Source organism: Eubalaena glacialis, chromosome 13 (assembly GCF_028564815.1).
Source record: "Eubalaena glacialis isolate mEubGla1 chromosome 13, mEubGla1.1.hap2.+ XY, whole genome shotgun sequence".
Taxonomy (NCBI): Eukaryota; Metazoa; Chordata; class Mammalia; order Artiodactyla; family Balaenidae; genus Eubalaena; species Eubalaena glacialis.
Genome location: NC_083728.1, coordinates 56748772 through 56775770, shown reverse-complemented (window position 1 = coordinate 56775770; position 26999 = coordinate 56748772). Strand labels below are relative to the sequence as shown.

General features: G+C 55.8%; 1 protein-coding gene across 6 annotated transcripts in view; it reads left to right on the top strand.

The window, feature by feature from the left end:
* The window catches only part of UNKL (unk like zinc finger), a 45010-nt gene extending 18016 nt beyond the window's left edge, over positions 1 to 26994 (top strand). For 2 of the 6 annotated variants that reach the window (XM_061209492.1, XM_061209497.1), the window contains exons 7-15: positions 687 to 771; positions 1322 to 1407; positions 7960 to 8022; positions 14092 to 14269; positions 21639 to 21731; positions 22552 to 22779; positions 23381 to 23583; positions 23669 to 23926; positions 24602 to 26994. In XM_061209492.1, coding sequence (XP_061065475.1) covers positions 687 to 771; positions 1322 to 1407; positions 7960 to 8022; positions 14092 to 14269; positions 21639 to 21731; positions 22552 to 22779; positions 23381 to 23583; positions 23669 to 23926; positions 24602 to 24757 — 1350 coding nt within the window. In that variant the 3' untranslated portion in view covers positions 24758 to 26994. Of the gene's footprint in view, positions 1 to 686; positions 772 to 1321; positions 1408 to 7959; positions 8023 to 14091; positions 14270 to 15979; positions 16060 to 21638; positions 21732 to 22551; positions 22780 to 23380; positions 23584 to 23668; positions 23927 to 24601 lie in introns of those variants that run through there. The other 4 variants (XM_061209493.1, XM_061209494.1, XM_061209496.1 and 1 more) reach the window with 4 other exon arrangements.
* Positions 26995 to 26999: the final 5 nt, after the last annotated feature.

Sequence of the window (26999 nt, the reverse complement as noted above, 5' to 3'; positions counted from 1 at the left end):
TCCTGGTCTGAAAGGCTGTGGTGTTTCGTTTCTTAAAAGTTTCTTCTGTCTAGAGATTCAGTGCTTCAAAGCGTGCATAAAACAACACTTAGACTCCTGATATTTGTAGTTCTGAATTGGAGACCTTTTGAAATTGCTTTTGTTGGTGACCCTTCAAATTTCAGTGCAGGTGCTCAGGGGATGGTCAAAGAGCCATGGGGAATGAGCAGCGTTTCGGGCAGGGAAGGGGGCGGGTGGCAGCGCCCATGAGGTTGTCTGGGGCCTAGAGGCCGCTGTCCCTCCTGGGCAGGCTGTGCTGCGGGGCCACACCCAAGTGAAGCAGGCTTGGGTCTGGCCATGGAGTGGACGCACGTGGTCACTTAACAGGCATTTCTTGTGCACCTGCTGTATACCAGGCACTGAACCAGGTGCATCTTTCAGGAAATGCCAAGTGGACAAACTGACCTGATATGTGATTTCAAGGACAGGCGCTGCAGGAGCAGCCTCAGGCCCACATGGTTTCCCAGGCTGACTGGCCCTGCGCAGGCAGGGCGTCTCGGGACTGCTGGGAGGAGTGGGGACGGGGGGTATGGTGTCCACATCCCTCTTTTTCAGGATACCCCCTTGTGATTACCAGCTCTGGGCCTCCCACGGAAACAGGTTTCCAGTCCAGCCTCTCTATTTGCTGTTTTATTTTCATTTCCTAGATCTACAAGTCTACCAAGTGCAACGACATGCGACAGACCGGGCACTGCCCTCGGGGCCCCTTTTGTGCTTTTGCACACGTGGAGAGTGAGTACCTTGGTGCACCCGGAGCAGGCAGGGCTCAGCCTCGGTCGGGGGCGGCTGGGAGGGTCGGTGGGGCTCTGGGCTTCATGGGGCTCAGCATGGCCCTGCCTCTGGGCACCCCAGGGCCGTGAGTGTAGTAATTTTGATGGCCAGGTGAGCCCATAAAAAGTCCCCAAAGGCAGAAACCACGTCGGTGACGGGAAATGCACAGACACGGCCCTTCCCCCAGTGTTCCTGAGAGCTTCCTCTTAAAGCTTTTTGATTTGGGTTTCCTGTTCTTATGAGCATAGTTGCAAATTCTGATTTTACTATTTTTTATTTTAATGGGGAGGGTGGCTTTTCCTGTTGAAATTTTCCATTACTTTCTGCTGTTGGAGTCGTTCATGATTTGCTCTGGAAGACGCCAGGGTCCCATGCGGTCAGCTCGGCTCACAGCGGCTCTGGCCGACCCGTTAGAGACTAGCACACGCTTGCCCTCCCTGATCTGTGGGGTCTCTTTAACCAAAGTCTCAGCCAGCAGCCACTCAAAGCCCGCCACCCCCTTTCTTGGCAGAGAGTCTTGGAATGGCCAGTGACTGGGGCTGCCGAGACCTCACCTCCGCCAGCGGCCCCGCGGCCCCAAGCGGGCAGCCCGGACACGTAAGTGGACGGCGTCCCGAGGAGGGTGCCCGCTCTGCTGTTTGGTTTGAATCCAGTGTTAGGTACATGGATGGATGTGATCTCTGGGTGACATGGTTGGAGGCGGCCTGCCTGCAGGGTTGGCGGCTCCTTATAGAAGAGTCTAGAAGAGTCCTGGCTGAGTCCTGGCCCGGGTGTACTTGCCCAACCTTGCCTTTTGCCAGACACGCACATATTGGCCATGTGTGAGGCACGGTCTCTGGCTGAATGTGAAGAGGGGCCCTGAGTCCAGGGGGACCCCTGAAGGGCAGGAGAGGTGGGTCCCCAACGAGGTGCGAGGGCAGACCCAGGCGTCTCAGTGAGATTTGGGCAGTGAGAGATGGGGGGCCTGGTGGGTTAGGACCCTTGTGCCCATGCAGGTGGAGGGGACAATGGGGGGCTCCATCCTGCGTCCCGTCCATCGCTCTGGCATGGTTGTGGGCGTGGTTGTGGGCTCCTTGGCTCTGCCTTACGTCTCCGAGGATGATCCTCTTCCTCGCACACGGTTTTATTTGTCGTGTTGGTGTCATTGAGGAGGTGGCCGCCTGGGATTGGTTCTAGGAAGGAAACTGGAAAAAACTCAGGTGTTTTCCCGCCCTGTCTTTCTTTCCACTTGGTGCTTTTCTGAAAAAAGAGAAGGACAGGCAAGGTGAGGACAGCTGAGTTGGGGTTTGCTTAGAGGAGCCCTGCCAGGCACACAGTTCATCACTGCTCCTTCAGCACGAGGAGCGTTCGGGACCACCACTGTCTTCCAGTAGCAGAGCCGGCGCTTGGCAGAGACAGAAGCTAGTCCCCTCCTCACCTTGGTGGCTCCCAGGGGGTGTGACAGTCGTGGTTTCAGGTGGTGGTCAGAGGGCCACTGGCTTGGCTCCCACTGAGGGCCAGGGTGGATGGATCCTCGGTGTGGCTTGTACCTGAGGAAGCAACAACTAGGGTGTTTGGACAGGGAAGCTGGGACCCTGCAGGAGGCGCCTCCGGCTGCTGGGCGGTGCCAGAACAGTGCGCCCACCCCTGCAGACAGACTCTCAGGGCATCCTTTGTCTTCTGTTAATTATTTTGCAACTTAAAAGTCACCGTGCTAGAACACATAGTGGGTTCCAGGGCTGGGGGAGGGGTGGCAGTGAGAGCTCAGCGGGGAGGGTTGCTCTGCAGATGGAAATGTCGTGGAACTGGATAGAGGTGGGGATCGCACAACATCGTAAATGTGCCAAATGCCACTGAATCCTTCAGTTTTAAAAAATTACTCTTACGTTGTGTGAATTTCGCCGCAATTTTTAAAAAAACTAAAAAAAGTAATGAAGCATCCTGTTTGGGGCTGGCTCTGACTTTCGGGCCCAGGACGTGGACGGCCTCAGGGCTGGCCTGGCGACACCATCTTCCTGCATGGTGTTGGGCGACTTTGGCTGAGCAGGAGCCCTGGTTTTGTCTCTCTTAGGTCTCCTGTTGCAGCAGCCCCGCAGGGAGGGCCCGGCAGCCCTGCCAGGTCTGAACGGGAAGATTGTGCAGGGGAGGGCATTGTGCTTGGGGCGGGGGGGGGGGCAAGGTTCTCATTCTCTCCTGGTTGCCCCCTCCATCCTGAGTATATTTGTTTGTGAGGATTGTCACAAGTCCCGAATCCAGCCTTGTGCACAGTGGGTGTTCCCGCTGCTTCCTTTTCAGTGTAGAGAGAGTCTGGGTGAACAGACAAACCATGAACCTCACCACGCATACTTCACCCTGGTGGGGGAGAGATGCCTGGAGTCTCATCACCTGTAGATGTGGTCCTGGGTTTGAGGAGTCTGTCTTGGGTTTGAATCCCTCCTCTACGACCGGGGAGAGGGAAGCAGCTTCCCCACTGCTTGCTCCCGGCTGTGGGGCCCACGTAGCTGTGGGTCGGCTCCCGCTGCCGGCACCCTCTCCTCACTGTGTCGAGAACTGGCCACATCATGTGACCTGCTGGCATCTCTCAACAGAAACACATTGTGAAATAATAGAAAATATGTATATTGGTCTCTTCTTCCCCCGGTTCCTCACACAGGACTCCAAGACCCTCATAATTCTTTTGTTCCAGTGAGGTGACTCTTGGTGGGCTCCTGGATGGGGCTGGTCACAAGAAAGACCAGGTGTGATTAGAAGCCTGGAACTTTCAGCCCTACCCCCATCCTCTGGGGAGGGGGAAGGGGCTGGAGATTGAGTCAATAATGGATCGTGCCTACGTGATGAGCCTCCATAAAAATCTCTAAAGTATGAGGTTTGGAGAGCATCCAGGTTGGAGAACACATCCATGTGCGGGAGGGTGGCACACCCCAGCTCCACGGGGATAGAAGCTCCTGCACTTGGGACCCCTCCGGACCTTGCCCGGAGTGCCTCTTCACCTGGCTGTGCATTTGTGTCCTTTATCACATCCTCTATTACATAATGAGCCAGTAAACATAGTTATGTGTTTCCTTGAGTTCTGCGAGCCCTTGTACGTGTTTCCTGGAGTTCTGTGAGCTATAGTACAATGGCTTGGGTTCCATTGTAGATGGAACCCAAGGAGGGGGTCATGGAAACCCTGGTTTACAGCTGGTCGGTCAGGCGCACAGGTGACAACTAGGGACTTGGATTGGCGTCTGAGGTGCAGGCGTGTCTCGTGGAACAGCCCTCAGCCTGTGGGGTCTGCGCTGCCTCTGGGTAGCGAGTGTCACAGAGGAGTTTTTCCTCTTCACCAGCCGTGACTTTAGCACAACCTTTCTGCGTGCTGCCTCTCATGTCTGGCTTCAGACTCAGCTGAGTTCCTTTGGTGAGGCAGGGAGCTGGGCTGCTCTCCTGGGTGATGCCCACCCTGCTCCCCGGGTCAGGCTCCCAGCCCCACAGCTGCTTTAGGCAGGGTGCACCTCGATTCGCCCACCTCACAGGTCCTCAGTTACCCTGAGGTGGGACTCGAGTGTGTCAGTGTAACCGTTTCAGAATGAACAGCAGTGCCTCGTGTGGCCACCACCTCTGCTCGTCCTTATGTGAGACAGAACTCACTCAGGTGGGCCTAAGGCCAGGACTGGAAATTGAGGGAGAAGTTAAAATCCTCCAAGAAGTTACCGAGTCAGTTGTACTGCTCGCCACATGACAGGCCAATAAGTCGAAAGATGAGTTGTTGGGGCAAGGAATAGCAACTTTATCCAGAAAGCCAGCAGACCGGGAGATCAGTGGACTAGTGTCCCAAAGAACCCAGTTAGAATTCAGGCTTCTTTTGTACTAAAAGGGGAGGGGGTATGGTTAGTTGTTGCAAACTTCTTGGAATCCTTTGTTCTCAAAGCTGTCCACATAGGTCTGGTCACATTCCTATAAACCTCCAACAAGATAAATGTTATGCTCTGTTTTGCAACTTTTTATCTTTGTATGAATGGAAAAGTGATAAACCTTTAAAGGTCAGAACTTTGAGAATGGGCTATCCTGTGTATTTCAGGCTACAGGCAACATTCTTTTAATGATTAACTTGTAGCAAAAGCAATAGAATACAAAGGTTAAAGCAAAAGAAACAGTCCAATATGGAGTCAGATTTGTTCTTCCCTATTACAAAGTTTCTGTTAAAAAGATTCAAGCAAAGTGTTTCAGTGTGAAACATCCAGTCTTCCCCTGGAGGACCATGACATTGGAACTGGGAACTGGCTCGTCCTTCTGCCTGACATTTTCAGCACATGCTCAAATAGATTTTTTTTTTTTTTTAAAACAAATGGCTTTTATTTATTTATGGCTGTGTTGGGTCTTCGTGTCTGTGCGAGGGCTTTCTCTAGTTGCGGCAAGTGGGGGCCACTCTTCTTCATGGTGCGCGGGCCTCTCACTATCGCGGCCTCTCGTTGCGGAGCACAGGCTCCAGACGTGCAGGCTCAGCAATTGTGGCTCATGGGCCTAGTTGCTCCGCGGCATGTGGGATCTTCCCAGACCAGGGCTCGAACCCGTGTCCCCTGCATTGGCAGGCAGACTCTCAACCACTGCGCCACCAGGGAAGCCTCGCTCAAATAGATTTTGAGCATCCAAGAATCATGTGGGATCTGAGGCGCTGGGGTCAGCTCGGGCCGCCTCTGGGCATGGGTTCAGGGGCATGTGGTTTGGTCATGACCCTAAGGGAATACATTGATTGGGGTATTTGGAGAAGCTCGGACCTCAGCATGGGTCTTGCTGTCCCAAACGAACCGTTTTCGTTTAAAGTGGGGGTGAGGAATAGAGGACAGCTTCCCTTCGCTATTTTCCTGAATCTCAGTCACCTTTGACAGCAGAACTGAACTTAAGTGAAAGAACTCTGTGCTCTGTCCGGGGCAAGCTGCTCTCACCAGCCTCCCTCTTGCCCCGTTCCAGAACATTCACGCACAGCTAGGTGCCTGCTCAGCACACCTGAAAGCTCCTGTGTGATGGTGGGTTGCTGACGTTGCAGAGCATGAGCTCCCCTGCCCGCCCAGCACAGGTGCAGGCACAGGGAAGAGTCAGGAGGGGCCCTGGACGGGGACAAGGCCCCACGCAGGAGCTCTGGGACTTTATCCTGAAGGCGAGCAGAGCTGTTTCAGGACAACGTGGTTTCTTCACAATGTAGCTTCTCCTTAGAGCGAGGGTCTCAGGTCTCTCTGGTCAGGGCCTTCGGAGGCCAACAACCAAATTGGGGTGGGGGCAGTCACTTCTGGGTGAAAGGAATGCAAGGAAACCAGAGAAACCAGGACGGGCTCAGAGTTGAGCTGGGTGTTGGGCATCAGGCAGGAGGAAGGGGCCCCAGTCAGGGCCTGTGTGGACATGGCTTCTTCTCTGCCTTCTGTGAGTCTTCTAGGTCCTTCTACAAATCCAGAAATCAAACAAGGAAGGGATGACCTGAGCCACCGCCACAGGTTCATGTTCACTTATCATAAGATTAGGCACAAAAACCAGAATAATACTCAGATCTAAAGAACGTTTTGGTGCAGTTTTTTTGTTTTGTTTTTTGTTTTTGTTTTTATTTTGGCTGTGTTGGGTCCTCGTTGCTGCGCGTGGGCTTTCTCTAGTTGTGGCAAGCGGGGGCTACTTTTCATTGTGGTGCGCGGGCTACTCATTGCGGTGGCTTCTCTTGTGGAGCACGGGCTCTAGGCACATGGGCTTCGGTAGTTGTGGCATGCAGGCCCTAGAGCGCATGGGCTTCAATAGTTGCATCACGTGGGCTCTAGGGTGCGTGGGCTTCAGTGGTTGTGGCGGGTGGGCTCAGTAGTTGTGGCTCGCGGGCTCTAGAGTGCAGGCTCAGTAGTCATGGCACATGGGCTTAGTTGCTCTGTGGCATATGGGATCTTCCTGGACCATGGATTGAACCCATGTCCCCTGCATTGGCAGGCAGATTCTTAACCACTGCACCACCAGGGAAGTCCCTTGGTGCAGTTTTCATGCTTATGTTTGACCTGAGAGTACAGGCCCTGAGCTCTGCAGGCAAAGCCATCCTCGTGCAGTTTCCCCAGAAGGTGGCTCATGGGAGTCAGGATTTTTACATGTGAGGGAGAGGAAAAAAACTGTTCCCTCTATCCATTAGGTTTAGTGTCTGGGGTCCCGCAAATTAAACTGACCAAAGGCAAATTAACTGGAGAAAATGTTTATTACTTATGCATTTGGAGGCTAGACCTGGGGACTTAACTACCCTTTTAACAAAGAGCGATAAATTGTGGAGAAGTGACAAGACAAAAGGGGTTTCTGCTTACAGGGAACTAAATTTGGGAAGGTAAAGATATGGGGGAAATAAGGGAAGATGCGGGTTATTTTAGTGAGTTTGTTGTGAGGCTCAGCCTCCTGCAGTCCTTTGGGTGATTAGCATTCTCAGGTGGTTAAGCTGTTCCCTTCCTCTTGGGAGGGAAGGGATCGCCTTTATGAAGGGAAATTTATAGGCTGTCTCCAGGCGGAAAGGGGGAGGGCAGAGAATAACCTTCCAGGAAATCATCTGCCTCAGGTGTTGGACTTTCCACGACTTTCCCGGCTCTGGAGATGCAGCCCTGCCTGCGAGGCTCTGTTTGGGGTTCGCCGTTGTGGGTTCAGGGAGCTCTCACCTGCCTTCACACAGACCACCCAGGAGCGCAGAGATCCACATCAGGTGTAGGAACTGGAATCCAAGAAAACTGATGCAGAGGCAGCAGATTTGAAAGCCTTTCTGTTTCATGGACTTCAGTCCTCGGCCTTTTCTTTTTTTTTTTTCCCCCCCTTTTATTTATTTGTTTGTTTATTTATTTTTGGCTGTGTTGGGTCTTTGTTGCGGTGCACGGGCTTCTCACTATGGTGGCTTTTCTTGTTGAGGAGCACAGGCTCTAGGCGTGCAGGCTTCAGTAGTTGTGGCTTGCAGGCTTCTAGAGTGCAGGCTCAGTAGTTGTGGCGCACAGGCTTAGTTGCTCCGCGGCATGTGGGATATTCCTGGACCAGGGCTCGAACCCATGTCCCCTGCATTGGCAGGCGGATTCTTAACCACTGCACCACCAGGGAAGTCCCAGTCCTCGGCCTTTTCTGCCTTCCGAGCAAAGCTTAGGTCTCTGTGTGTTTTTAATCAGCTGCTTTTTCTTCCAACAGCCGGTGCTTTTTCTGTTGCAGGCAAAGCGGAGAGATTCACCTGCTGAAGGCAGCCAGAAGGCCAGCGAGCAGGACAGTAAGCAGGTACTACCCGAGGCGAGGTTTCACGTTCTCTTTGTGACTAGACCGCTGCCTGTGTAGCCCGTCACTTACCCCTGACTCACGCCATGACCTGGTTAACATCCATTTGTAAAACAGCTACATTCTTATATTCTTCTTAAAGTCATCTGTTCCATATGTCCTTTGTTTTAATGTTTTAAAAAGTGTGCCGTACCTTGGAAACAACAGAACCAAAACCTCTTAAAGTTTCCCCCACGGGGAAATAAGAGGTGCCCTTCGTGGCCCTTCTGTGTGAGTGTCCCCGGGGCAGCCGTGACAAAGCTCCACAGACCAAGGCTTAAACAACACGCAGTGATTCCGTCCAGAGCCCGAAGTTGGAGACGAGGGCGTCAGCAAGGTTGGTTCCTTCTGGGGACCTCCGTTCTCGGCCTGCAGGCGCCGTCTTCCCTCTGTGTCTGTGTCTGTCTCCAGTGGTCCCTTTTCCATCAGGACATCAGTGCTATTGATCAGGACCCACCCTATCAACCTCGTCTTAACTTGATTCCCTTGGTAAAGACCCTGACTCTAAGCAGGTCCCGTTCAGAGGTGCTGGGGGTCAGGACCCCAACATCTGAGTTCTGGGGGCACAGTTGAGCCCACGGCAGCGTCCAGGGTGAGCCTGGCTTGGTCTCCGTCTCTCGGGTCACAATCTGGAGTTGTTTTCACCTCTGAGGGAACTAGTGATCAGGAACTAGTGATCAATGCATTCTTTCTCCTCCAAGGGAGGCTACATGGGGGCTTCCCGCCGTGCCCCCCGGCCCCCAGGCTTCTGCTGAGTCAGGCCCTTTCTCTCTGTTCTGTGCGACATAGCTTCCTGTATGCTTGGTAAACCAAGTTGTTGGAGAAACAGGTTTTTTTCTCTGGACACAAGGATGCTTGTTTTCCTGTCACTGTAAAAAGGCAGAGGGAGCTTGACACGCTCTGGAAGGCCTGGGCTTGGCGGGATGCGCAGTGAGCACTCACTCTGGCCGCTTGGCACCTGTCTCTGCTCTGAGCTTTATTTTAAATTCCCAAGTGGACAGGCCCTCACAGTTCCTTTTCTTCTGGTTTTCTTAGTGCCCTGAGGGTACTTCCTGGGGGATTTTTCAGAGCAAGATGTTCAGGCACTTTTTTTCCATTAGAAGCTTCTGAAGCACATTTTTGAAATCAGCAGGGTGGTTGAAAGTAAAAATACAACCCAGTTATCTTGTCTTTTTTTTTTTTTTAAAAGAGATTGAAATCGAGAAGTTGTTCATTAAGAATCTGAAACATGAAATGTTAACAGTAGTGTAGCCAACAGGGTACGTGGCCACAGTCTCAGGGCTGAGGAGGAAGGGCCTGGAAAGGAGTGGGGCTCACGGCGGGGGAGCCCAAGAGGGCCGGGACGTTCCCGGTGTGCGAGCTGCCCTCCGCCTTGGGCGCTGTGAGTAGACTGGCCAAGTTCATCCACCAGCCAGCACTCATCTGCACCCAGAGACCCCCTCCGTCCTGTCCCAAAGCCAGGCCCGGTTGGAAAGCCAGAGGGCCCCTAGGCCAGGTTAGCTGGTCCCAGCATTTCCCCTGGGACCCCCGAGGTTCCCGCTCTGTTTGAAGGGTTGGCTGGAATGCCCAGTGGACGCCGTGGCTGTGAGGCCAGCCTGGTGGCTCTCTCGGGTGAACGGTGCTCAGCTGCTGCTCCAGGGACCCCTTCCCTGCATGTGGGTGCCGTCCGCTCTGGCTGGAGGAGAATGCTGGCCACCTGTCCCTGGGACCTCCCATCTCCTCTGAGGCGGCTGCAGGACCCCGTGTCCCTGGGCCTCAGCAGCAGCTCTTGTTTCTGGGGCTTCGATCATTGGGTCAGAGTGGGGAGCACAGGGCGTGTGGTGTTTTCCTTGATAAACTGAGGCGGTTCAGTTCACTGGTTAGCCCGGCCCACTCCCCAGTGTCCGTCTTTCTTCCCAGGGGGCCGCTTCCTTAGACACCCCCTGCTTGCCGGGCGGCACTCGGTGGTTCCTGCCGAGGAAAGCAGCTCCGTGCTGTGGCCGCCCATCGCTGCAGAGTCCAGGCTCCGAGACCATGGAGACAGTGTCCACAGTGCGCAGACCCCAGCCCTCCAGGACTCGCTCTGTCCCACCCTGAGAGGCAGCCAGTGGTGTCACCCTGTGAGAGCAGTGCAATTGGGGGACTCAGTTCTCAGCGAACAGGCGGGCTTTCCAAGTTGTCAGTCTGATGAGTCCCCAGGTCACCCCAAGCTTCCCCTAGCACACGAGTGTGTCTCTGCTACTCAAAAACAGGCAGATGGGAAAGCTTCCTGACTTTGGGATTGGCAACAATTTCATGGATGTGACACCAAAAGCACAGGCAACAGAAGAGAAAATACATAAATGAGACTTCATTGAAATTAAAAACTTTCGTGCATCAAAGGACACTATCAACAAACAGAGTGAAAAGACAGCTCATGGAATGGGAAAAATATCTGCAAATTATTTATCTGATAAGGGGTTAATATTCAGAACATAGAAAGAACTCCTGCAACTCAACATCAACAAAACAAGCAACCTGATTAAAAAATGGGCAAAGGGGCTTCCCTGGTGGCGCAGTGGTTGAGAATCTGCCTGCTAATGCAGGGGACACGGGTTCGAGCCCTGGTCTGGGAGGATCCCACATGCCGCGGAGCAACTGGGCCCGTGAGCCACAACTACTGAGCCTGCGCGTGTGGAGCCTGTGCTCCGCAACAAGAGAGGCCACGATAGTGAGAGGCCCGCGCACCGCAATGAAGAGTGGCCCCCGCTTGCCGCAACTAGAGAAAGCCCTCGCACAGACACGAAGACCCAACACAGCCAAAAATAAATAAATAAATTTTTTAAAAAAATGGGCAAAGGACTTGAGTAGAAATTTCTCCAAAGAAGATACACAAATAGCCCACAAGCACATGAAAAGATGCTCAGTACCAGTGGTCTTTAGGAACACGCAAACCAAAACCACCATGAGGTACCACTTTACGCCCATTAGGGGACAGCTGCTATTAAAAAAGCAAAACAAAGAATAACAGGTGTTGGCAATGATGTAGAGAAGTTGAAGCTTTTTTGCATTGCTGGTAAGAACGTAAAATGGCGCAGCCGCTGTGGAAAACAGTATGGTGTTTCCTTGAAAAATTAAAAATAGAATTACTTTATGATCCAGCAATCCCATTTCTGGGTATATACCCAAATGAATTGCAAGCAGTGTCTCGAAGAGGTATTTGTACACCCATTTTCACAGCAGCATTATTCATGAAGCCAGAAGGTGTGAGCAACCCAAGTGCCCATTGGCGGATGAATGGATGAGCATAATGTGGTCCATCCATACAGTGGAATATTATCCAGCCATAAAAAGGAAGGAAATCCCATCACATGCTACAACATGGGTCAACCCTGAAGACTGTGTTAGCTCAGGCTGCCATAACAAAACACTAGACTGGCTGGCTAACATACCGGAAATTTATTTTCTCACAGTTCTGGAGGCTGGACATCCAAGATCAAAGTGTAGGCAGGTGTGGTGCAGACGGCTGGCGTCTTGCTGTGTGCCTGCACATCCTTTCCTCTGTGCCTGTGCATCCCTGGAGTCCCTTCCTCTTATAAGGACACCAGACCTATCGGATCAGAACCCCCTCTTATGACCTCATTTAACCTGTCACCTTAAAGGCCTGATCTCTAGATACAGTCACATTGGAGGTTAGGGCTTGAACATTCGGATTTTGGGGGGACACAGACATTCAGTCCACAGCAAAGACATTATGCTCAGTGAAATAAGCTAGACACGAAGGACAAATCCTGTGGGACTTCCCTGGCAGTCCAGTGGTTAAGACTCCTCACTTCCACTGCAGGGGGTGAGGGTTCGATCCCTGGTTGGGGAACCAAGATTCTACATGCTGCGAGGAGCGGCCATACAGTGGGATGCGCCCCACCCCATACAGTGGGATCCTGTATGATCCCGCTTATATGAGGTCCCTGCAGCTGTCAAATTCATAGAGACAGAGAATGGAAGGGTGGGTGTTAGGGGCTCGGGGAGGGTAGGGAGTTAGTGTTTAATAGGACAGAGTTTCAGTCTGGGAAGATGAGAAAGTTCTGGAGATGATGGTAGTGATGGCTGCACAGCTGTCAATGTATTTAATGCTGCTGGATTGTACGCTTAACAGTGGTAAGATGGTCAATGCTATGTTATGTGTATTTTGCCACGAAAAAAGAGAAACCGTGCAGACAAAGCTGGCGTAAGGAGGGGCACGGCCCCCCCCCATTTTGCTGTGTCATGTCTGGCTCCCCTGGTGACAGAGACCCCACTCTCCACCCATCCTGGTACATCTGTAACCACCGTGGGTGGCCTCAGGGAAAGGACCAACCAGGATGTTGTCATCGATTTTCAGGACAAAGTGTCACCTGATGTCTTCAAGGGGGCACGTGCTCCTGCAGTATGAATTTTTTGGGTGGATGAAGTCACAGCAGCTCCCAGCCAGGCTCCATGCGTGGGGTTTAACATGGGGTGTCTGCAGTGCCATGGGTAGGTTCCTGCCATTCCTGCCTCGCCCGGGGACAGGGCAGTGGCTGCAGCGGGAGAGAGGAGGAAGGCCTGTGGTCACACCTCCCACGGCTGGAGGGATGGAAAGCCGGGTTGTGGATGGGCAGGTGGGCCCACCTCTGAGCCGAAGCCCAGGGAGAGCTGGGGGACGTTGCTCTCCAGACCTCTGTAGTTTGAGTTACTATTTTTAAGTTTTAGTCTCAAGCATACAATGGCGATCAGTCCCAGGGTCTCTGCAGTCATGGAGCAATGGGTTGTCACCTGGGGCCTCTCTTGAGCAAAGCCAGTTGCTGGGGGTAGACCGTGAACGCCAAGGAGGAGGCCTCAGGGCTGGGAACACTTGCTCGGAGAAGCTATTCTGTGCCAGATTGGTCTCTTACCCAGTGTTCAGTGACTTTCCTTTTTATTATGAGAATTTCACTAGGAACCCCACCTCCTGCACTTGGTCTTATAGCACCCCTTCCCTCCCCCCGCCACGGTTAACTTTTCCTATATTATTTTGAGGCAAAACCCAGACGACATACCATTTCATTTTAGTATAGCTTCTGACTCCTGATTTCCTAGCAACCTCTGAGTGTGCACCCAGACATGACTGTGTACGATGTGGAAAGCCCTGAGGTCTGACTTCGTAGGTCTGTCCTGGTTCATTTTTATCGCATCCTTTTCTGTGCACAGTGCCCTCCACGTTACTGGCTATTCATCCAAAATTGTGCCAATTCTTTTAATCTATCAAGTAAAGATAATGTGAATTGCCCCAATCTTTTTCTTTTGTTGGGTAACGAGGTCATAGGATTATTTTTTTTTAAATAAATTTATTTTATTTATTTATTTATTTTTGGCTGCTTTGCGTCTTCGTTGCTGCACGCAGGCTTTCTTTAGTTGCGGTGAGCGGGGGCTACTCTTCGTTGCGGTGCATGGGCTTCTCATTGCAGTGGCTTCTCTTGTTGCGGAGCACAGGCTCTAGGCACGCGGCTTTAGTAGTTGTGGCACGTGGGCTCTAGAGCTCAGGCTCAGTAGTTGTGGCGCACGGGCTTAGTTGCTTCGCGGCATTTGGGATCTTCCCGGACCAGGGCTCGAACCTGTGTTCCCTGCATTGGCAGGCGGATTCTTAACCACTGCGCCACCAGGGAAGCCCCTCACAGGATTATTTTATCGACGTCTTCAGAAGCAGTGCTGGCTGTCTGCTCACGTCTGTGGTGGGTTGTTTTTAGGCTGCCGCATCTGCTTGTGAACGTCCTTCTCTGAATCATTATTATCATGATTCTTATTATCATCATTAGATGGGACACGCCCTGGATACATTTGTTCCTGTCCCTGGGTGATCGACAGCTCATGATTCTGCTGTCACAGATATTGTAACTAACCAGATGTTTAAAGCCCCTCTAGAATCTCTGGAAAAGTAGTCAACTTTCTTTGTTTTGTTTTGGGGATAAAAGTAGGCCAGCCCATCCGTCTCGATTCTGTCATTCTCTGTCACTGTGCTGCCATCACGTTGCTGTCCCTGAGCAGGGCGCTGGCTCATCTTGTTATGTCTTTGCACAGGGCCACCTGGCGGTGTTGGCAGTGGGTCACCCCCTCGCTCCCAGCGTGAGTTCCAGCCTCGCATCCAGCCTGGCATCCAGCACTGGCTCAGGCGGCTCCTCGCCCACTGCTCTGCCTACTGTCTCGGCTTGTGCCCACCCTCTTGACCCCACTGGCAGCGCCGTCGAGGCGGTCCAAGGTAAGTCCGGGGCTCTGCTCCCATCTCCCCGACACCTCTTTGCACTTCCCTTGACGCCTTCCAGTATGCATGGTGTATGCTCATGCTCAGTTTGTAGAAGAGTGTTTTCGGTCACCTGCCACTTTGGCTGTGTTGCCCGTGGTCTAGGAAATGCCTGCCTCGCTGGGGGCCTTGGGCTGCAGAGGGGATGAGGAGCCCTCAGGCGGGGCAGCTGGACAGGCCCCACAGGGCAAGGCAGGGCGGGCAGTGCCACCCAGCCTGAGACCACCAAGAACAGGAGGCTTCAGAGAAATGGGGGTTGTGAGGGGTGGTGAGGGCACCTGAAGACGGGGGACGGTGACAAGGGTGAGGAGCGGGGATGAGGTCACAAGGCATGGGCACGGCTACCGGCTGCAGAGGGGTCCTTGGCCGCTGGGAGTCCTTGAGGGTTTGTGGACTGATGACTGGTGTGATTGGACCTGGGGGACCTGTCTGGCAGCTGGATGGAGGCACAGAGCCCAGGTTGGAGCTGTCGTGAAAGCTAAGGGAAGAGTGGAGCTGGCGGGCAAGATGGTGCCTGCCAGGGCCATACGGGTCACCTGGCCCTCTCAGGCCACGTCTGGGTGCACCTGGCTGCACCAATAATACTAGCCAGTTTTGGGAAGTAACGGAATCCTCAGAACTGCCCTCTGGCCCCAGGAGGAGGGCCCTAGCTGACCTTTCTGCTGTTGGGACCCAGGACCCAGAGTGCACACCCCACCCGCTTTGGGGCTAACAGGTGTAGACTGGATTGTTTTTCCATGTAGTTTCATTCAGGTTGTATCCTTACTAATGTGCTGCATGAATAGAAGGGGTAAACTCTGAAATAAACAGGTGCTGGTTCCAGATTTTCTGTGTTTAATGGATTCAGTGGAATCATTTCAGGGCCACTGGGCAGGTTCCTTTCTTTTGCCTTCCACTTCATATGAACAGGCAGGAACCTCCGGAGTTCATTGCCGGGTGGCTGGCAAAGGGTGGAAAGACTAGATCGACTGTGGAGGGACCTCAGGGCTGTGGGCAGCTGACTCTAAGTGACCTCCGAGGGCAGGGTCACGGCCTGTTCATCCTGACCCGCATGGCGTTGGGTTGAGCGTGTTTTGCCTGAGTGGGGTCCGGCCTGAGCCGCGGCAGGTGGGCAGGGTAGGAGCAACCGGCCGGCGGCAGGGCTCGGGACTTGCCGCGGAGACCCCACTTTAACCTGAACAAAGCAGCCCGGCCCCGCGATGGTTTTCGCACAACCTGGGTCCGGGGTCCCGGCACGCCGCCTCGCAGCGCCGGGAGGGGCAGGTGCTGGTAAGAGGAGGTGGCGTGCCCCGCCGGGGGCCCATACACCGGGCCTTGGAGACGCGGGGATCCGAGGACAGGGAGCCGCGGGGATCCGAGGACAGGGAGCCGCGGGGCCCGAACACTCTCACCAGCCCGCACAGCGCCAGCCAGGTGCGACGGGGCGGGGCCAGGGGCGGGGCAGCCTAAGGCTTGCGTCACCGGTGTGGGGCGGAGTATGTCGGGGGCGGGGGCATCCCGAGGCTTGCGTCATCCGGGCGGGGCAAGTCGGGGGCGGGGCGATCTAACATTTGCGTCACCAGGGGCGGGGCCGGAGCGGGCCGGGCGGGGCGCGGGCCGTGTTTGAATCGGCGGCGGTGGCGGCGGCAGCAGTGCGGGGTGCCGGACGCCGGGACGGTGAGTCAGCATCGTCAGTCCCGCGCCGTCAGGGTGCGGGTCGTCGTTACCCGGAGCTGCAGACAGAGCGGTGCGCCAACTCCCTCTGCTAGGTACGCCTTTCTCCGCCCCAGGTGCTCCTTCCCTTCTCCCCAGGTGGGCCAACTCCCGTCCCTCCAGGTGGGCCAAATCTACTCCCATGTGAGGTGCGTCTCCCCCTCCTCCCCTCCCCCCGATCTTTCCCCTCCCCTCCCGGTGCTCCTCTTACCGGTCTGCGGTACCCGCGCCCCGGGCCAGGTGTGACAGCCAGGGGTTGGTACCAAGATCTTCGGGGTTGCGGAATGAGGCGAATACAAACATCCCCCCTTTAGGAACCTGCTCTGCAGAGGCGCCCTCTGCTTCCCTGCGTGGGCGCCAGCCGCGGGCTTCTCCAGGGAAGCCTGCATCGCCTAGCGGAGGTGGGTCTCTCGCTCCCCGATGAGGACGGGGTTCCTGCCTTGTCCTGCTGCGAATCGAATCGCCGCCTGCACTGTCGGAAACTCAGACCAGCAATGAGCGGGTTTGCCAGGTGCTTCTCCATCCTCTAGTTAGGGGAAGGACAGCCCGCCAGGGGGCATCCTGCCCCCTCCCCGTGGGTGCAGGGGAGCACCCCCACGTCAGGGGTTCCCCATTCTGGCCTCTAATTTGAGCACTGACTGTGTGCATTGTTCCCATGTGTCCCATGGTCCTGGGGACCTGGGCACCTCTTGAATGTGCTGTGTCACGTCGGGAACCGAGCTTTGCCAGGGCCATTACTCAGCAGCTTTCAGCTAATTGCTCGTTAACATCTGGGCGGTTACTGGTACTTTGGCAAGGTGGGCTCCGGGTCACATGGCACAGTTTACCTAACTGGGTTCACATAGATTTTGAGTGTTAAGTCAGTTCTTCCTTTAAGAGAACATCTCAGAAGACCTGGGTCTGATCTCAGGGAACAGTGGGGTGTGTAATAGGATAAGAGACATAGTGCTGGTGAAACAGTGGGCCAGGACACCTCCTGGGAGCGCCAGTGACCGCCGCCACCCCCCCAACCCCCGCCTCCGCAACACAGGCTGTGGTTTGTCAGGTGAGAGTTGGCCCCTGTTGTGCCCTGCCTGCACCTGAGCGGGGCAGGGCAACAGGGGTGCCCCTTTATGCTGAGTCATTGGGTGGGGGTGGGGGAGTGGGATGAGATAAATCACTTCAAGGTGAGAAAAGGCTCCTGCACTCAGTTTATTTCTATCCATCCGTCCATCCCTTTCTTCATTTTATGTGCCTTTGTTATTCAAAAAATGTTTCTGGAACTCTGCCAGCTTTGAAGCAGACCACCCCTAACCTGATCCCACCACTCCAGGTGCGAAGGGCTAAGTCCATATTGTCAGGTCCTCCTGACCAGCATGTCCAGGACGGGAGCTCAGGACCCCAGGCAGAGCAGATGTGCCAGGCCAGCACAGGGAGCGTGGGTGGTGGTGGCAGGTCAGGCGTGCAGTGGGCAGGTCAGGGTGCTTGCTGTCAGTGGGTGAGTCTGCACATCGGCCAGCAGTGGTCCAGGCCTGGGCTGGACCGCACAGTCCAGGTGACATGCAGGGATGGAGCAGGGGGTGATTCTGAGAAGGGTTTTGGAGGCTGGGCAGGAGTTTTCTCAGGACTAGTGGAGCTAATGGAAGCTGTGGCAGGCTGTAGCCCACAGCAGTGTCATGGCTTAAAGACAAAGGAGGAGCCATTGCTGGGGTGGGGAGGGGCAGGGTGGGAAAGGGTCCTGCTGGGGAAGTGTGGACTGGCTCGCCGAGTAGTACATCCTTTCTGGGAGGCAGGACTCAGGACATGAAGGGGTTGGCATCACAGGTTACTCCTGGGACAGAGCAGGTCGGGGTGAGGGGGCAGCCTGCAGAGATGGCTAGAGCTGGGAGCCCTAACTGGTGTGGGTCAGGGGATGAGGAGTTGAGGGCTCCGCTGGGCTTCTGCTCAGTATGTGGGCCCCGGTGCACCAGCTCAAAGGAGGCACCTGTGTGCGGTTTGATAAGGAGCCAATGCTGCAGTGGGGCCACTCCTGCTAGGAGGAGGCAGTGTGGCCATGCTGGGGGACGGCTGGGGCGTCTGCAGGTGAGCACTGCAGAAGTCACCTGTGTCCGGGTGTGGACCAGGCACAGGAGGGGCTGCCGGGCTCCCATGGAGGGTGGGAGGGACAGAAGGTGGCCCCAGGCAGGGGAGGGAAGAGGGACAGGGCCGCCTTTGACCGGAGGGGTTTGGGGGCACAGTGCAGGGCTGGAAGGCAAGGCTGGGGCGACAGTTTAAAGAGTGAGCTGGAAACTGGGGACAGCAAGAAGGAGCGGGTCACCCGACTAGGGGCGGATTTGGGTGAGGGGCTGCAGGGCCTGTGGTCATGTCCTGGGGAGCAGGTGGGAGCCAGAGGCTGTACCCCCTGTGCGGAGTTCACATTAACAGGAGACAGGTCTGTCTGTGGAGGGGTTCTGACAGGTCTGGGCCCCTAGGTCTGCGGGAGGCACCATTCGAGCGCCACAGCACGGCCTGGAGAGGACAGGTCGGTGTGTGTGGGGGGGTGTTTCCAGGTGGTCTCGATTGTTGTGAGTTAAATTATGTGCTCCCCAAAAGATATGCCTCCGCCCTAAACTCCCCGTCCCTGTACCTGGGAATGTGACCTTATTTAGAAACAAGTCTTTGCAGGGAATTCCCTGGTGGTCCAGTGGTTAGGACTCCACGCTTTCACTGCCACGGGCCTGGGTTCAATCCCTGGTTGGGGAACTAAGATCCTGCAAGCTGTGCGGTGCTGCCAAAAAAAAGAAACAAGTCTCTGCAGATGTAATTAAGGTAAAATGAGGCCATTAGGATGGGCCCTAATTTGATATGACTGGTGTCCTTATAAGAAGGAAATTTGGACACAGAAACACAGGGGAGGGAAGACCACATGAGGACAGAGGCAGAGGTGGGGCTGGTGTGTCCACAAGCCGCGGAACGCCAAGGATTGCCAGCAGAAGAGGCAGGAAGGAGGGTCCCTGGAGCCTCAGCGGGAGCCCAGCCCTGTGCACCTTGACCTCAGCCCCTGGCCCCAGAGTGGATTTGCATGAGTGGAATTGTGTTGCTTGAGGCCGCCTGGTGTGTGGTGCTTGGTTTTGGCGGCTCCTGGACACGAATGGCCCTGCGTGCTTCTAGATGTCAGGAGGAGGCTTCCTGGGGAGCAGGAGGCACTTGCTGCAAAGAAGCGTTGAGAAGCAGGGCCGGGAGGGGGCACCCACAGAGGGGAGTGGAGACCCCAGGAGGAAAGGGGGACTGTGCAGGCCAGAGGCGGGTGCTGCCCCCATGGTCCCAGCCCCGCTGTCTCCCTGAGGGGCTCGGGTCGGTCTTTTCTTCCTGTCACCACTCTTGCATCAGGCCACCTTCCAGTCACCTCCATCCTTGGATGTGGTCATCGGGTGCGTCACATGAAACTGTTGGCGGGGCTGGTCCAGCTGTGCAGGCGCTATTGTCACAGTTGGGGCAGCGCTTCACGTCTTCCTGCCGCTCCCCCAGGACTGAGGAGCTTGGGGTGCTGCCAGCCCAGGGCCTGCATCGATGTCCACAGCGTCCGGTGTCACAGGCTCAGCCCCTTTGGCCTCCTCACACCCCAGAGCAGAGGTGGAAAATCCAGGGGCCCTGGCCCGGTTGCCACCCTATGTGTTCACCAGCCCTTCAAATAGTTCTTCCTGCAGTGCGGTACAGTCGGGGGATCCCTCTGGGCCGAGGGAGCCTGTGCCCCATTCCGTGCTCCTGGCTGTCGTTGCCAGTGGGGCCAGGACCAGGTCATGTCTGCAGGTGGCGGGGATGAAACAGGGAAGGAAACAGACGCGGGACCCCTTGTCCGCCTTCCCGGGTGCGCATGGTAGCCTCGCCCTGGGGCAGAAGCTGCACTGGGACCCCAGTGGGCCGCTAAGCGCTGGCATCGGGTGGCAGCCCTCCCCGTGGTTGGCTCAGTGGTCCCCGTGGGGCCCAGGCAGGGAAGGGATGGGGCTGCCCATTGGGCTGGACCCCAAGTCTGCTCTGCATGTGTCTGGCTCCCGACTCCTCAGAAGTCACACGTCTCCTGCCCCGTTTTTCCCCCTGAGTGTGGTAGAGGGTCTTTCATTTGAAAGGCAGCAGCCCTCTCCCTGGGCGTGGGTCTCTCTGTTCCAGAGCCACGGTCTCATCCCCTTGCCTTCTTTTTTTTTTTTAAATAAATTTATTTGTTTATTTATTTATTTTTGGCTGCGTTGGGTCTTCGTTGCTGCCACGGGCTTTCTCTAGTTGTGGCGAGCAGGGGCTTCTCATTGCGGTGGCTTCTCTTGTTGCGGAGCATGGGCTCTGGGCGCATGGGCTTCAGTAGTTGTGGCGTGTGGCCTTCAGTAGTTGTGGCTCGCGGGCTCTAGAGCGCAGGCTCAGTAGTTGTGGTGCACAGGCTTAGTTGCTCCGCGGCATGTGGGATCTTCCCGGACCAGGGATTGAACCCGTGTCCCCTGCATTGGCAGGCGGATTCTTAACCACTGTGCCACGAGGGAATCCCCACCTTGCCCTCTTGACTCTTGGATCAAATGCAGCCACCCCAGCCTCCCGGCTCCTCCTTCCTCTGCTCCTGGGGGTCTGACTGAGCCCCAGGGGGTGGGGGGGCGTAGTCAGAGCTGAGCTTCCTCCTCTCTGGGGTGGGTCTGACTTGATGCTGCTCATTGGGTTGGACATTGTCCAGGGACTCTGACATTTGGCACCAGGCAGCTGGGGGCGGGGCAGAGGTGGGAGGCTGACCCAGAGCAGGCAGTTCTGACGAGGGTCCCCGTGGTCCACCCCTGGGCTGGAGGCATTGAGTGCCTTTGTGGCCTCTTGAAATGGGACTTGGTGCATCTGACCAGGCGTCATGGGGCACTGAGGGGCCCTGCAGCCAGCAGGGGGCAACGGGACTGGGCCACACAGGAGAGGCCCACCTGCCTCCTGGAAGGGGTGTTTTGGGAGAGCAGACCCCAGAGGGGGGGTTGGGGAGAAAGGTTCTGAGGTGGCAGAGCTCCTGTGTGCTGTGCCTTCGATGTCACCACGGTTTGCTGCGGACCTGCCTGTGACTTTGTGCTGGGGAGGTCTCTCTGGCCCCACGCTGTGTCCCAGGAGCTCCTGCAGCCCCTCCCCTCGGTTCCCAGGCCACACCTTCCCTGAGTCGACCCTCTGGGGCTGTGGGAACTTTGGGGGTTGGCAGGCCTGACCTCAGCCACCCCAAGACAGCTTCCTGCTTGGTGTCAGGTCCCCAGGGTACAGGACCCCCGGAGGGAGTGTCAGGTGGGGTCAGCACCGAGGGGGCCATGTTCCATTCCCCTGTCCCTTTAACAGACAGGCCTGGGGGGCACCGAGGGCCACAGCAGAACACCCAGCTCAGTGCCCCAGGGGAGAACGGGTGTGGGTCTCTGCTGTGACCCGGCTGAGGAGGTCAGCGCAGGTGCCACCTGAGTCGTCCGTGAGCCGCTTTCCCCTGGACGTCGCCATCCTGGAATTTTCTTTACTAGTCAAGCATGTTTATTTGGTCAGATTTTACCAAATGATTAGGAGTTGAGTCAGTGAGATGAGGGCTGTGTTGCTGAGGCTAGTAGATTGGCCCCAAGCCCAGACTGGTCCCCTCCGCCACGAGAGCCTGGCTTTCCCCCGCGATGACGCCGGTTCTGTTCTGCAGGATCCTCTTTAGACCTTCACCTCGGCGACATCAGCCTCGTGCCCCCAGATAAGGACCTGGAGGAGCACGACAGCCGTGACCTCGGACCCACAGGTAGTGCCTGCACCCGGTGCTTTCCGGGGCCTTCTGTTGTGGCTCTAAGGTGGGAGGGGTCCTGTCTCCCTCCCTGCCGCCCCCACCCTGAGGTCCCTGCAGAGGTGGGGGTCAGGCCTTCGTGGCCCTTCTCAGATGTTTAACCACTGCATTGGCATGAAGACAAATGTGTTAACATTAGGTACTGAATCATTCTGTTTGACCTAAAAATTTATCTTTTTTCTTCTGTTATTTTTTTAAAGATTTATTTATTATTTATTCAATTAATTTATTTTTGGCTGTGTCGGGTCTTAGTTGAGGCATGCGGGATATTTCATTGCGGCGCACAGGCTTCTCTCTAGTTGTGGCATGTGGGTTTTCTCTCTCTAGTTGTGGTGCATGGGCTCTGTAGTTTGCGGCACGGAGGCTCTCTAGTTGAGGCGCCCGGGCTCAGTAATTGTGGCACGAAGGCTTAGTTGCCCTGAGGCATGTGGGATCTTAGTCCCCTGACCAGGGATCCAACCCGCGTCTCCTGCATTGTAAGGTAGATTCTTTACCACTGGACCACCAGGGAAATCCCTCTTCTATTATTAAAATACACCATTTCTGGGGGGCCCAAAAAGTACTGGGACCACCATGCCCATGGACAGGTCGGCCGGGCAGGGCCTAGTGGGTGTCTGAGCAGTGAGGGGTGCAGCCACGCCTCCCTGGGTGGGGGTCCCCCCAGCGCCCCCACCCCCGGTGTCCACCCGCTCCATCAGCTTGGAGCGGTGCTGGGGGATTCCTGGGGCAGAGGATCTCGCTCCGCCCCTCGCTAACCTGGCCCCTCCGCCCCACGCAGGTCAGCGGTCGCTGGGGGGCTCGGCGCCCGTGGCCATCCCAGGCTGCCTGCCCCGCTCCCCGTCCTTGCAGTCCTCGTCGTCCCTGTCCGCCTCCCCACTCGGCTCCTTCTCCCAGTCCCTGTCGGGGCCACTCGTCTCCTCAGCCATGACTCCCCCCCAGCAGCCGCCAGCCCTCAAGTCGGAGCCCCGAGCGCTGGGCCCCCCAGCCCCGTCCTACAACTCCTTCGGTGAGCGGGGCTCTTGGGGCTCCAGGTGCGGGAGGCGGCCACAGCGCGGCCCATCCCGTCCCCGTGTCTGCTGCTCGGCGGAAGGTGCCCTGGGCAGGGGGCCTGGGGTTTGCACCTGAACCTCTGTGGGGGTGTCAGTGTGCCTGGGACCCCGAGCCACTCTCGTGACACCACCACGGCAAGACCTGCCTCACCCGCAGGCTGCGGGGGTGTGACATCGCCAGAGACCAAGCTCAGAACCAGACGGATTTGCAAAAACAGGAAACTTGATTTAAATTTCTTTCCTTGAAAAATGTTATCTTATGCGATCTGTTTTGTTTTAAAAGAGTTGATATTTTAAAGTATCTGTTTTAATTTCTAATGACACATGTATGTCAATGGATGTCACCCATGCAAACAAAAACCCTTTGGGGTCCTCCAGATTCTAAGTGCGTAAAGGGTTCTGGGACGAGAGTCTGAGCACTGCTGCCCCCACGATGCAGCCACAGAAACGGATTTGTTTCCTTTTCTGGTGGAGAGATTGGGGTCCCCAGAGCTTGCCGGGGAGATGCTTGTGAGGTCCCAGCACAAGCAGGCTGACATCCGGCTCCTCCACACTCAGGATTGAATGGCGTCCCCGGCAGCATCTGGGACTTTGTCTCTGGCAGCTTCTCTCCCAGCCCGTCCCCCATCCTGAATGCTGGCCCCACGGCCTCTTCAGGCGCGAGTCCAAACAGTGCCGAGCTGGCCCGGGTCAGGCGGCAGCTGGACGAGGCCAAGAGGAAGATCCGGCAGTGGGAGGAGTCCTGGCAACAGGTGAAGCAGGTGAGCCTGGGGAGGGGCTGCCGCGCAGGTGAGAGGGGCGCGTGTGGCGGCTGCCGGCCCCGTCACTGCAGCCCCTGGGTTTCAGGCCTGTGACGCGTGGCAGCGGGAGGCCAAGGAGGCCAAGGAGCGGGCTCTCGCGGCCGACAGCGCCCGGCAGCTGGCGCTGCAGAAGAAGGAGGAGGTGGAGGCCCAGTTCCGACGGCTGCAGGAGGAGCTGGAGGGCCGGGGCTTGGCCTCCGCGCTCCCCGGCCTGCGCGGCTGCGGTGACATCGGCGCCATCCCCCTGCCGAAGCTGCATTCGCTGCAGAGTCAGCTGCGCCTCGATTTGGAAGCAGTGGATGGGGTGAGTCCGGGTCTCGTTTTCAAGGCACTGGAGGAGGTGCATGGAGGTGGTGGGGAGCCGGCCAAGCAGCTTCCGTCCACTCCCACCTCTCCTCCTCTTGGCGGCCGTGCCCTCGTGGACAGCGGCCACATCGCCTCATGCGGCTGGAGCTCTGGTGTTGTCTGGGGCACCTCCCTGGGTCGCCCTCCAGGGTCCCTGGTCACCCCTTTGCCTGATGTAGCGTGAAAGCCGCTGCCCTCAGCTTAGTGGGAAAATCCTTCCACACCTGGGCATTTTGTTAGAACCTGGAGCATTGGGAAGGCTCCACAGCCCTGCCTCTCACACACCGTCCCCCCGCCCCGGCTCATGGCCCAGGCCGCTGGGATGCACACCTCTCATCCGTCTCCAAGGCGCCATCATCCAGGTTTTGGTTGCTGTCGGCCGGAGGCTGGGTCCCAAGTCGGGGTCCATCCTGACCCGGCCCCTCCGTGTGGCCACCTGCCTGGCTACCCTTCCCACACCATGTGGTGGCTCTGGCCCCGGGAGCCCGTCCCCACCCAAGGGTCTCTTGGTGAAGCCTCTCCCACCCCATCTTTTCGTTCCTGGGTGGCCCCCAGCAGGGGAGTCCACCCCACCCTGACCGTGGGCCCGGCCTGGGTGGGGGCGGGGTACCCCCTGACTGCGTCTCCCCCGCAGGTGATCTTCCAGCTGCGAGCGAAGCAGTGCGGGGTGTGCGGGGAGCGGGCCCGCAGCGCTGTCCTGCGGCCCTGCCAGCATCGTGTGCTCTGCGAGCCGTGCGCGGCCAGCGCACCCGAGTGCCCCTACTGCGCGGGCCAGCCCCTGCCCTGGTGACGGCCGCCTTGTCGCCCGCCTCCTGGTGCCACCGACGTCGGGACCCCAGCCCCAAACAGACCACCCACGGTCTCGCACTCTCCTCACAGACCCTGAAGGCCCCGTGGGGCTCGGCGGGCAGGGTGACTCTGCGGGGTTTGTGGTCCTGACGCCACTGTGACCGGATCCTGGGAGTTCACGTCCCGAGAAGCACTTTGTAGATGGAAGTTTAGGCAGACGTTCCAAGTTGCTATAAGCTGCTTTGAGGTTCATGTTTTTAATATGCGATAATATGAAGCTTTATACGTGTACTGTGAACAGAGTATTTCCTATCGGTCTATTGTTAATCCATAGTACGGTAAACACATTAGGTTTCGTATCTGAAATTAGTACTTATGAAGTGAGCATTTATCTAGTAGTGAGAAATGCCTAGGATTTTTACAGTTTCCAAATTAAGTGCAAACTAATAGTATTTATAGCAGAGTGATTATTGAGAGACACATATACATGTAGATGTTTTTAATTTTATGAAGGGAACTCATTTCCTGAACACGTGCACATTAACTGGAGCGTCAGTGACAGCGCCCAGCGCCTGCGGCCTCCCGCTCAAGTGCCTGCGCCTAGGAAAGCCAAGGAGCTGCGTGCTGTCCTTTCTCCCCTGGACTTGGTCAGCGCGGTGACAGTGAGCAGGGCAGTGGGGTGGGGGACCCGACGGGGCGGGCGTCACACTGACTGTGCAGAGCCGTGTGGTGCTCCCCCTTCCCAGAGCTTGCTGGCGGGCGTCCTGGCTGGAGCCTCTCTCCACCCATGTGGGAGACCCTAGCCAGCCTCCAGGGCGACACTGCACCGGATCTGTTTGTCCAGGTGTTATGTTCCAGGGACCATGGGGTTGGGGAGGACCCGGCCGCCGTGCGGGGGCGGGGTGGCAGAAAGGCTGCTGGGAACAGGTCAGATTTTAGTGCCGGCTTCAGTCTGTTCTGTCTGCATTGGGTCACTTTCCCTAGGAATCTGGGAGGAAGTAAAACCTGTCTGTAGTTGACCCAGACTTTGCTCGTGGCAGATCCAGATTGGCATGAGAATCTTCCCAGAGTCTGCCGCCAGGCGTGGAGCAGGGCCTGGGCCCTGGCCCGGAAGGGACGGGATGCCCCCTGCTTGGGGCTGTGCCAAAGACTTTATATAGCATTTCTTAAGTGCAAGGTGACTAGGTAAAAATTTTTATCAGTGACCAAATTAGAATGTATTTACTATAGTGAGAAGTTTAAGACCTTTTTTTTTAACATAAGACAAACTGATAGGAAAGCTGTCATTTTTTAAGGTGTGTCCATGGCATCGTGCAGCTCGCCCGCTGCTAAAGGTAACTATATGACTTGGTTGTAGTGAATCTACTTTGTTTCTAATTATACTGATAATGATTTATTAGCTCTTAGAAATTACGTATATTTTGTGCTACTGTTATCACTGTTTAAAATTCTTTATTTTATTAATATTTATGCACTTGTTTCCCATTTCAGGCCTTTGGGCTTTTGGGGGGAAAACAGGACAATGTTTGTTATTGACATCTAGCCTAGATATTTTCAAATTATAAACAAGAACAATTAAGCTTTAGGTGTATTTATAAGCTATTCCGGTCAGTTCTTTCTGTGGGGTTCGGGGGGGTGGAGGCGCCCCCTCCCAGGCACTCGCTGGCTCTGAGGACAGGTGTGTGGTGGGAAGACCAAAGAACCACCCAGAGTGGAGCTCCTGGGGCTACCTCGGGGCCCTCCCACCCCTGCTGCCTGGCTGCGGTGGCCCTGGTTTTCTGAGGGGGCCACCCATGCTGGGCTCGGCCAGGCTTGGCGTCTCAGGGTGTCACTGCCCCGCACTTGGGTGATGAAGGGGGGCGCTGGGTGTAGCAGCTGAAGCTGCGTGGTGCTCGGCGAGGCCGTTCTTGTTGCCGAATCTGTCAGCTCCTGAGTGTTCAGTATTAGCGGTGATGTTACATTGTCACACCATTTGTGTAACTGTGGTCAGCAGAAGACCACGACTCAGTGTGGATGCTTCATGTGGATTAATTTATGGAAGCCCCAATCTGTATGTCTGTTTTGAGTATCTAGAGGAGAATGTTATTGGAATGGAATTTTCTTAACCCAGAAGGTAGTATTTATAATGCATAATCATTTACTTGTAGTGAATTGTTTAAAGTTAACACTTGTTCAAATTTTTTTACACTATAGCATTTATGCAATGGTTTACAGAATTCATGGAATTATTTTTATCAGTAGGG